Below are 10,947 nucleotides of genomic sequence, written 5' to 3'. Positions count from 1 at the left end.
CCAAATTTCATGGCTCTTTCTAAACATCGCTTTTCAAATGTAATTTTTCACTCATTACTAAGAATCTTCCAAAATAACAAATTCGTATTTTGAGCCTCAAATTGTACACTTCTGTTTAGTGGTGAGGGCTAAACCCGATTTGAGGACTGATGACAATGCGTTACGACATTAATTCCAACGCAGAACGCAACTGATGAGCAAGATACACTGACAAGAGTGACAGCAGGCTCAGGATCGGAGAGCTGTTGCCCTAAACATGGACCTGCCGCAGTCTCTTCCTCCCTGCTGGGTGTGCGCGAATCCTCCAGCGCTCCAGGGGTGGCGGTTCCTCGGTTCTGGGGCTCCGCTCCCCGGGGACCCGGCCTCCCCCGCTCTCGCACCTGGGAACCTCCTGGCCGGCCGCGCCACCACGCCGCGGGCCGGAGGCGACCCCTCCCGCCTCCGCGTCCCAGGGTGGCCGCCCCGCGCGCCGCGTCACTCGGCGCCCTCGGTGAGCACCTACCAACTGGCCGCGCCGCGGAGGGGAGAGAGGCCGCGACCCTTCCCCTGCCTGCGGGCGACGCGCCACCACTCGGGCCGCCTCGGCCTGACGCTAAATTTAAAAACTTAACAGACGCGGGTGGCTGGCTCCGGAAACGAAAGTAAATTCGTCCCCGCGGGCCGCCTCCCGGGCTCTGCCGGCGCCTCGGCGCGCCGCGCTACCCGGAATAGACCTTTCTCCCGCCATTTTCCTCCGGCTCCTAGCAGGCCCCGCGCCCCGCGGGTGAGGCCTGCTGCCGCCGTGCCTGGAGGCGTCGGGCTCGCGCCCCGCGGAGAACGCAGGCGGCATGGACTGCGGGAACGGGGCTCGCGCCCGGCAACATGTATTCCTGCTTCCAGGTAAACACGCCCGCCCCGGGCGGCGGCGCGCCTCGCCCGGCCTCCAGCCCGCCCGGCCTCCTGCTCGCCCCGCCCGGCCCGAGAGCGCGCGGAGCGGCCGACGAGGACGGCGCGCGGCCGGACTTCCACCTGGAGTGGCGGGGCGCGCCCCCCGTCGGCCCTCGGCGCCCGCGGCCCGACGCGCGCACCCCAGCGGGTCGAGCTAACCCCGCGGAGCCACGCGCCGTGGGCAGTGGTGGTGCGCGCCCTTCGGACCCGGGTCCGGGACGGGATTCCCTTCCCAAAGCGTTTCGCCTCATCTTGGTCGCTGGTTACAGCTAGCTGCCGTTTTCACACCCCAAATCCGAAAGCGCAGAAACGCACCGAGCGTATTACCTCTCCTGGGGTGGGCCGCAGGAGTGGCCCAGGCCTGCGGGGAACGACATGGGCTCAGGGTCTCGCGGCACGCTGTGGAGCCCTGGAGTGTCTGCTTTAGGGCGCAGTTTGCTGTCCCCTGCTCTCTGCACTCGGCAGCTGGCCCCCTCTGGCTTCCCACTGGATCGGATCCAGTGGACCCGGAAAAAGCTCGGACACTGCACTTTTTTAACAGGGCCCCAGCCCTGGGCCGGGCCTTGGGTGGGCATGCAGGAGGGAAGCCAGATGGTGATAGGGGTTAGGACAAAGGTGGTCCAAAGAAATTCAGGTGGGTAGATTATGAAGGAATGCTGGCGCCAAGCCTTTTCAGCCTCCCCCTGGGTGATGAGGAACCGTCCAGGGTCTGCAGGGGCTTGTAAAAAATGGATAGTCATCCAACATCCATGAGCCCGTCCGCACATGATGGGCTCCAGTAAGTGTCAGAATAAGAGGAGTTTGGGACTAGGGAGTGCAAGTCAGAAAAGTTTGGCCCTCTTACAGGATGATACATCGATGTGATGGCATAACATTGGAAATAAGGAAAATCCTTTGCTCACTGCATTTAATTTTTAGATTTAGCTCAGCAAATGCATTATTTTTACCGCAAATAATACTCTGATGATGTTATAGTTACCCAGCAACCTCGACTTTTTTGATGAATATTGAAAATTATTATGTGACAGTCCGTCAAGAATAATTTTTGTGTGTACGTTTAACTTGTTCTTCCTTTATAAAGAGGTATAGCATACAGTATACAAATTTAAGTGCAATTCAATGAATACACCCTTGTATTTTCATTATGTATACATATGTACACACCCCTGTAATGATCCCCCAAGTCAAGGTGTAGAACTTTTTCAGCAAGCTCATGCCTGTTGCTAGATAGCCTTAGTAACCTTTGTCTCTAGAGATTTGTTTTGCCTGTTTGGATAAGTGTGTACTCCTTTAGGTCTGGCTTCTTTCACTCAGCATTATATCTGTGAAATTCATCCATATTGTGTGTAGCAGTGGTTTGGTTTATTGGTTGGTTGGTGTTTTCATTGCTGTATACTTTATTGTGTGAACATCCATGTTTATTTCCTCCACTGTCGGTGGGCATTTGGATTGTTTCCAGTTTGTAACTATTGTGAGTTACACTTCTAAGAACATTCTTTTATGAGGCTTTTGGTAGACTGAGGCACTCATTTCCCTGAGGTGTATACCCAGGAGTGGAGTTGCTGGTTCTGGGTACCTGTACGTTCAGCTTTAGTACATGCTGCTAACCGGTTTTTCGAAGTGGTTATACCGACTTATACTCCCACCTGCAGTTTATGAGAGTTCCCATTGGTCCACATCCTCCCTACACATGTCTGTATACTAAAACCATTAAAGCAAAATTCAGGGTTTTGGCAGAATCTAGCAAAGGCCTACGTGGATACATGCTTTACGTTAGAAAAATCCCCTTCTTGCCTTTGTCACATCAATTCGATGAGATTTTGAGGGTAGGAACGCTAATCATTCTTTCAGAATGAAGGGCATTGTTATGATTCAGGTACACACAAGGGCTGATGATAATTTGAGTTTCTTATTTCGTTCTGTTTAACCGGTATTGACATTTTCATTCTTTTTTTATTTTTTTTTAAAGATTTTTATTTATTTATTATTTGACAGAGAGAGAGAAAGACAGGAGAGAGGGAACACAAGCAGGGGGAGTGGGAGAGGGAGTAGCAGGCTTCCTGCTGAGCAGGGAGCCCGATGTGCAGCTCCATCCGAGGAGCCTGGGATCATGACCTGAGCTGAAGGTAGACCCTTAACGACTAAGCCACCCAGGTGCTCTGACATTTTCATTCTTGAGGTGTGTTTGTATCCTCACTGTATTAAACACAGAAACCTTCAAAATAATTAAATATCGATTGCATCCCTGAAAATTGTAGGTTTAATGTGTTTACTTCTGGGCTGTGAGAATTTCATTCAGCTTCCTGTTCAAAGTTGAGATGTCCTATGACCTTTGGACTTACTGGAGGAGGCTGAGCGGGCTGTTCAGGACCCGTGTGGTCAGGCAGGCAGGTTCTCTGTAACACAACTTGAACTGCCTGCTCCTGTCCTTCTAGCCGGCTTTTACTGCCACCTGCAGGCTCTGAGTGGACAAACATTGGTTAGACTTGAGGGTATTGGTCACCTGGGCAACTGGGCCCCACCCCCCCCCGAGTTTTTGATACCATTCTGGGAGGGGGCCCGAGAATGTGCATTTCAGACGAGTTCCCAGGTGAAGCCAATGCTGCTGGTGTGCGGACACCACTTGTTCCTGCACTGAGACAGCCCTTGAGTGGGCTACGAGGCAGGATTGGCCAGCCCCAGGTGTAGCTGTCTTTGTGGGGGCCAGAATTAATATCATCAGGGGTGCACATGGAAGCACAGGCCAGGAGTCCTGTCTTCACAGATACGTATTTGTTGGTGTTTTCTCTTTTTCCTAGCAGAAGAGAATTAAGCCCCGGTAAGTTGTACATTTGAGAGAAGGAGACTATATCCTGGTTGGAGTGAGCACCATAGGTACAGAGAAGTTGGGCTCTTAAGAAAGAAAACAAAAATTGTATAAGAATTTTTCAAAAGCATTTGGTGGAAGCACTTTTACTCAGTTTTAGAAACTTTCTGGGATCCGGAGAGCTTACTCTGTATACTGGAACATGAGCACGTTAACCAAGAGGCAAACAGAACTTTAGAGATTGATCCATGAGACAAATGCAAAGCCAGTGGACCTTGGAATGATACTTTTTTCCTGCCATTTAATTCGTGTTGTTTATCAAGTTGCCTACAATAACACTGTGTTATATGTTGATGGATATATTATAAAGCACTATTTAGGCCTCTTGTTTTCAGTTTCTTTGGAGAAGTCCAATGTCCCAGAAAAACAAAAGCTGGAACTTGGAAGGGACACTTGTGAAGTAGTCCGACTTAGGCCCTTGACTTTCATAGGTCAGTGGGGACAGAACTGCCTCCCATTTCAGCTAGGTAAGCATTTCTTGTAGTTTGGAATAGTCTTAAATGTTTCTCCAAAATGGCCTGGGGGTTACTAGCCTATTTGCAGTTTTAGTTACTGTAACATCTCTAGACCATTATTAACGTCTCTATTTTTTAAAATTTGGTATAAGTTTCTATCCCTCTTTGCTGCCCCAAAAGTAAATGTTTAAGTCATATTTTTAATATTTTTCTCTAGTGCAAGTTTTGTACACTGGTCAGTTCTGCTAAGTTGGAATGGGCCCCAACGTGAAAGGTGGGCTGGGAACAGGTTCACTGAGTGTAGGATACGAGATTGTGTGGATTGCTGGCATGGCTGAACCCTGTCACTGCACCAGCTCCAAGGAGATGTCAGAACATTGGGAAACCCTAATGTTGTGTGAGGGACAAAAGGAAGGACAGAAATGATCTCAGGACCACTAAATTCATTTGGGCTAGCTTAGTCTGAAAGCATCTCTCGGCCGGCCCCCTGATTAAACAGCCCCCAGATCAAAGTAGACCACGTCCCATCTTCAGCTGTAGACAGGTTTTTGCAATGATGTTATTCCCCTTTATCTCAAGAAAACACACATTAGAAAGTATTTTAGGGAGAGTCATATTTGTTACTTATTTCCCCACAGCATGAATAACGTCAGCTTTTGCGGGGTTAGAGGATGGGTGGCTTTTTGGGAAATAAGAATCACAGGTGGCCTGCCTGCCTTAGTCGTTCCAAATATATTAATGAGCCTTTTATGAGAGTCAGCATGATAATCGCAAATAATAATATCAGATTTGTCTCTCCAAATAGACTACAAAAATAGATTTGAAAGGATTATATGAATGCAGGCTTTAGAACTAAGTTCTAAGTAAATGATTAAAAAAAATCAAATTTAAAAGGCAAAACTGATTTTCCTATTTAATGGTAGAGACAATTTATATTAATGTTATTTCTGATTAGAGTCCTATAGCTTTTTAGTAAGCCCACAAGAAACACCTCTTATTTGGGGGAAAAAAAAAAGTAACAGTTGAAAGTATATGGTAAAGGAAGAATTGCTGAGACCTAAATGACTTCTCAGTGACGCTAAAAAAACACATAGAACTTTTTTCCTCCTTTACTTAGGTAAGGGCACAGGGTTAATCTCAGAAGAAAAAATCTAAGCCGGTTTTTTGTTCTTTGGCAACACTGTTTGCATGCGGGCATATTTGTGTTTGGAAATATAGCTTGTGGCTTGAAAGCTTCATTACTTTCAGAAGAGCTTATTCACAGGGGAGGAACCTGTCCTTAGCTTGGTGAGGGATGGGGAATAATTCAAGTGCTGATCTTAGACAACCTCTGACTAATTAAGCTCAGCTTCTTGGAAGATTTGTCTTTTACTGAATAGTTTTCTGCAGGCCTTCAGCAGTGTGGGAGTCTCTGAGTTCTCCAGCATGGACCATGTTTGATATTTCCCACACAAATCCCGAGGCTGGTTTTGTCTTTACAAAGTTGTTTTTGGTGGGAGCCCCACTGACCTTTCTCAGATGGCCATTCGATCTGCTCCCTTTGCTGGTGGAGCGAGTTCTGAAGGGGGTGGACTTAATCAGTTGTCAGTTGGTGTAATCAAGCTGAGCCTGATGTTGTCCTGCTAGTAATTGTACTGAAAGATTTAGGACATTTATAAGAACTTATAACTCTTACATATTTATCCTCCAAGGCAGAAAAAAATTTTTCATAAAAGGAAAGTAAGAAATGTTTATAACTTTTTTTTCATTTGCGTATAATTGACGCATGATGTTACCTTAGTTTCAGGTGTACAACATAGTAGTTCAACAACTCTATACATTATGCTGTGCTCACCGCAAATGTGGCTACCATCTGTCACCATGCAATGCTATTATAATACCATTGACTCTGTGCTTTGTGTGCTGTACCTTTTATCTCCATGACGTGTTCATTCCATAGCTGGAAGCCTGGATCTCCCTTTCCCCTTCACCTGTTTTGTCTACGCCCACCCGCCTCCCCTTCGGCAACCATCAGTTTGTTCTCTGTATTTATAGGTCCGTTTCTGCTTTTTGTTTGTTTTGTTTTGTTTTGTTTTTATATTCCACATTTTTCGGTTTCTGCCTTTATTTCACTATGTACTCATACTACTTATTCACTGTCACATTCACTAAAATACTGAGGGATATTGGGGTTATACAATGTCTGTTTCTTTTAATGCCCCTGACTTTGGGTCTGCCTGGACCTCTGCCTGCTCTTCACATTCTCTGCCTGGCAAATGCCTACTAATCCTTTAAACTCAGCCCACGGCTCCTCCAAGACATCTTCCCTCTGAGACTCTCTGCTGTTAGTGAGCAAGCTAGTGGTACCTCTTGAACCTACCTACACCTTTCATCATGATTATTTGCTTCACTATCATCTTTTTTTTTTGTTTTTTGTTTTTTGTTTTTTGAGTAGGCTCTGCACCTAGTGTAGAGCCCAGCACAGGGCTTGAACTCAAGACCCTGAGATCATGACCTGAGCTGAAATCAAGAGTTGGATGCTTAATCAACTGAGCCACCCAGGTGCCCCAGTTTGCCATCATTTTTATATAAAAATGTATTGAACCCCCAGTACATGCCAGTGGCTGGAGAGAATCCAGGTGCGTACTTCCTATGTCACCATCATCAGCTTCTCAATGCTGGGCACCTTGGCCTTAAGCTTCAGAGCCCACCCTTGCCCAGTGTCTCTGAAAGGAGCATGCCACTTAGGACTTCCAGGCTTTTTGTCCAGAAGTCCTTTGTATGTGCTTTTTAAATATCTTTAAAAGGTAACTTTCCTTTCCAGGTATCATTGTCGCTGAGTGGAATGGGCTGAGTGCTGAAAGGGTCGGATCTATGTGTTCTCATGCCTGTTTTATTATCTGTCTCTGAGACAGCTAGGATCCAAGTTGGCCAAGGTCTCTAGCCAGAGCTGATTTCCTGCAGGAGCCTAAGACATTTGGTGAGGCTCTGCTGTATCAGTTGCTCAATTTTGACCAGCTAAATCTTCATTTAGACATTTTTCTCCCAGTTTTCTTTTAGTAACTTCTTTTATTAGAATAGTAATACGTACCCTTTAGTAAGACAGAAAAATATAAAGAAGAAAATCATCGATCATCTTGCCACTGAGAAATAACAATTTTGGAAACATTTCTTCCTAGTCTTTATATATTGTATGTATTCTAGTATGAAGTCAGTGTTCTTAATTTTTTTCTCATTTTTCTATTTTTACCCGTATTTCACAATTTACTCTTTCTACTTACGAGTTTATTCCTATTGTAACAAATATACCAAATAAGTACTGCTTCACAGTGTACATATTTTGGATGGGTTATCTTTAAGAGTGGGTAAAGACTGAAAATACAAATGGATGCCAGAGAGGTGAGCATAAATTCACAGAACTGCAGTAGGCACGGTGGCCAGCTGGGATTCTTCGAAAGCCATTCAAGGTAGAATTTTTCAGGACAACCACGGCCTCCTGCAAACATCCCTTGGGGTGCTTGCCATAAATAGGATGACAGTTTGAATGGACCATGAGTCAGTCTGCCTTAGTATGGAAATTACTGTTTGTTTAAATAGTCAGTCCGTCCCACTCATGTTACAAAACCCGGCCCACGCTTCTTTAGCAGTTTCCTAGCTGGGTCATCGCTTCCTAGGAAGGGCCAGTTGGGTGTCGGGGGCAGGGGCAGGGTGAGGAGTCTCAGAACACCGGAACTATGCCTTGCAGCACCGAGAGGTCCAGAGCGTCTGCCTGTCTGAGGGTTCACTTCCTCTTCTCAAACCAGCGTCCTCCACTTCGTGGAAAACAGGCTGCACACTGCACCCAAGCCTCAGATCTCGTGGTGTCTGCTGGGAGAAGCTGCCCCTCTTCTCTTATTTCTTGTTTCAAGACAGCCTTCTGACTGGCCCCGCTGTGGTCACATGCAACCCCAACACCCCTTATTAGCTGTAGCCATGAGGGGCAAGCTCCACTATAGCACCAGGTGGGAGACGGGGAGGACAGAGGGGTACTTGAGGGTAAGGAGCACTTTTCCAGAAGAAGAGAAGGTGAGGCTAGGCACCACAAGAGCTAGCCACTGCCTTCACTCACCCATGTGCCAGAGCCGCATGGGACCAGGCTTGTCTCAGCCGAGCATTCTCAGTTTCTCAGTTATTGGTGGTCTCTTTGACTGGATGGCATATAGGTGGGGCAGAGGTTTATTGTATGAAGAAATAGATTTGGGCTGTTCATTTACTCAGGGTTTACATAATTTTTAGGAAACCCATCTTCTGGGGCCTGCATCTTCTAGCTCCTATACATTTGCACGACACTTTGATGTATGTTATTGTAGTTGACCCTCTCCATGGCCTTAGGAAGTAGTCAAGGCAAGCTTTATAATCACCATTTTACAAGACTCCGAGAAGTCGGATCATCTGTCCAACACTCAACAGGAATTAAATGGCAGAGATTCAAGGCTCTCCTCAGTCCTCTAGGACCCCTGCTATGTGCCACTCTGCTGACCGAATGGCGGTACCTCACCAGGGTGGGAGAGGTGGGAGGAACAGAAAGGCTGGGGTTCCCTCGCATGTCAGGTTGATGACCAGGGACCAGGCACATGTCCTATTCTGGAGCTAGCCCTGGTTATGATTGGACATCCCTGTCAAGTCTGTTCTTTTGACCTCTCCAGAATTTTCCTGCTTCCCAGATATTTCAAGAGCTGAGCTCCATCTCGATGTACTGTCGGTCTCTGTGGCTCTGAATTGGCTGCACACCTGAAGTTTTTCATCAGTTTCTTCTTCAGCACAGAGGCCAATCCTAGAAACATGGCTATTGATAGGGACAGCCCTGAGAAAATGGAGATTTTATCTTCTATGGTCTTGGCGAAGGCGAGTTCTTCTTTTTTCTTTTTTCTTCAAAGTTTCAAAATTAAAAAGATATTCTTAGAGGAACCCATAACTTGAAAATTATTCGTCTGGTGCATGCCTCTCTCTAGCTTTCTTGGTTTGCCTCCTCTAGTGTTTAAGGAAGCTGAGAGCTTCAAAGCCAGGAACATGACTCAGATCTCTTTGATGGCAGTGGTAACATCTTGGGAAGGGAAGACATATAGTTATTGCTGAAATTAGCATTCCTGGAAGTGGCAAGTAACTTGAAAATTATGCTGATTTGTCTTGCATGCATTGTATTTGTGTCCTAACCAAGTGTCTCCAAGGAGCTATCCCTGATGATCAAAGAGACGGGAAACAAGGGGGTTGAATATGTTCTAATGGCTGATGACTACAGAAAACAAACTGGAACCTATTTAGGTCACTGTATTGCATGAGCATGAGAGTGATGTGCTCATCTTTTTTTTTTTTTTCTTTCCTATTAGATCTTAAGAAAACTGAATAGGCTTGATATGGTATCTAAAAATAAAGTAAGTGGTGCTTTGATGTCTGTTCTTTCTTTTCCATGTAACGGTGGGTGTGTGTTTCTCAGAGCTTATCTGCTGTGTGCCAAAAATTAGACAGGACCATGAACAAATGTCCATTGCTTCCAAGTCATAAGAACACTTGGCAAAAAGGTGGCTCTCTCTCCTGTCTCATGTCTTTGAACTCTAAACGATGTGAAGACACTTGTCTTAACCAAGAGAGGGATAGGAAAGAGCTGTCAAGTTTAAAAACTGGTTGATAAATAACTTCATATCAACTGTATCACCTATCCCCTGTAGTCTGAAGATGAAAAATAATGTTCCATTTTGGCTTCTACAAGACTTCCTGACTAACTTTTCAGTGTTACAGAATGGTTAAGTCCATGCATTGATCCATGCTGTGTACTCAAGTTATCACAGAAACCCCTTGGGGGTGTATGTGGTTATGTATAGGATACTGTATTCTCTAATAGGAAGACCAGTTTTCTTTTCTTGCATTTGGTCAAGCTTGACTTTATCTACAGTTTATCATTTGATGTTTCTTGTATCCCGCAACAGATTTCTCTCATCCTTTATTTATGTCTTTTTTTGATCCAACCCTTTTCTCTTTCTCACTTTCCCCAGCCACACACCGCCCCCCCTTTTACTTCTGCTGCACACACCCCTGGCAGTGTGGGATACTGGCCGCACTGGAGTGGGGGCGGCTGATTAGATGATTCTCTGGTCCTCAAGGTTGGGCAGGACACAAGAGGAGATGGATGAGTTTGAGACGTCTGTGTCATAAGAGAACAGTTGTACAAGTTATTGTGCTTCAGAGCTGCAGCTTGTGTTTTCTGAGTTAAGATGGATGAGATTGAGGGTTAAGAGTTTCTCTAAAGTATCATAGTATAAACTGTTGGTTGCCTGAGTTTATTCTTGGCTCTGTGTACAGTGAAATAGCTCTGTGACCTTCAGCAGGTTTCTTAACTTGGGGCAAGTTTCTCACGCAAAAAAGTGGAAATCAAAATAGTACTTACCTCATAGAGATGTTATAAGGATAACATTATGTAACTTATATCAAGGACATTGCCTGGTGTGTAGGAAATGCCCAGTACATATTAGCTATTATTCGTTAACATTCACTGGACACAGTTGTCTCTTTATCACTGGTATGTTTTCTTTAAAGTTCAAATGTCAGGAAAGAAGCAATCAGACTTTCCTTTCTGTTGAGGTATTTAGGTTAGGATGGTAAACAGATGGAAGATTTGCTGCTGGAGTTAATGGTGACCAGTGGGACATAAAATTGGATCTTTATAGAAAACACAAAGACCATGAG

General features: G+C 45.6%; 1 protein-coding gene across 4 annotated transcripts in view; it reads left to right on the top strand.

The window, feature by feature from the left end:
• Positions 1–494: 494 nt before the first annotated feature.
• RNASEH2B (ribonuclease H2 subunit B) overlaps positions 495–10,947 on the top strand; it is a 70,098-nt gene continuing 59,645 nt past the window's right edge. For 2 of the 4 annotated variants that reach the window (XM_028105881.2, XM_028105852.2), the window contains exon 1: positions 497–879. In XM_028105881.2, coding sequence (XP_027961682.1) covers positions 828–879 — 52 coding nt within the window. In that variant the 5' untranslated portion in view covers positions 497–827. Of the gene's footprint in view, positions 880–10,947 lie in introns of all 4 variants that reach the window. The other 2 variants (XM_028105859.2, XM_028105869.2) reach the window with 2 other exon arrangements.

This window comes from Eumetopias jubatus, unplaced genomic scaffold (assembly GCF_037043125.1).
Source record: "Eumetopias jubatus isolate StellerSeaLion01/CBP00866 unplaced genomic scaffold, mEumJub1_p1.0 scaffold_3, whole genome shotgun sequence".
In the NCBI taxonomy this organism is placed as follows: Eukaryota; Metazoa; Chordata; class Mammalia; order Carnivora; family Otariidae; genus Eumetopias; species Eumetopias jubatus.
Note: the sequence above shows the minus strand (reverse complement) of the source record. Positions and strands in the feature narration are given on the sequence as shown.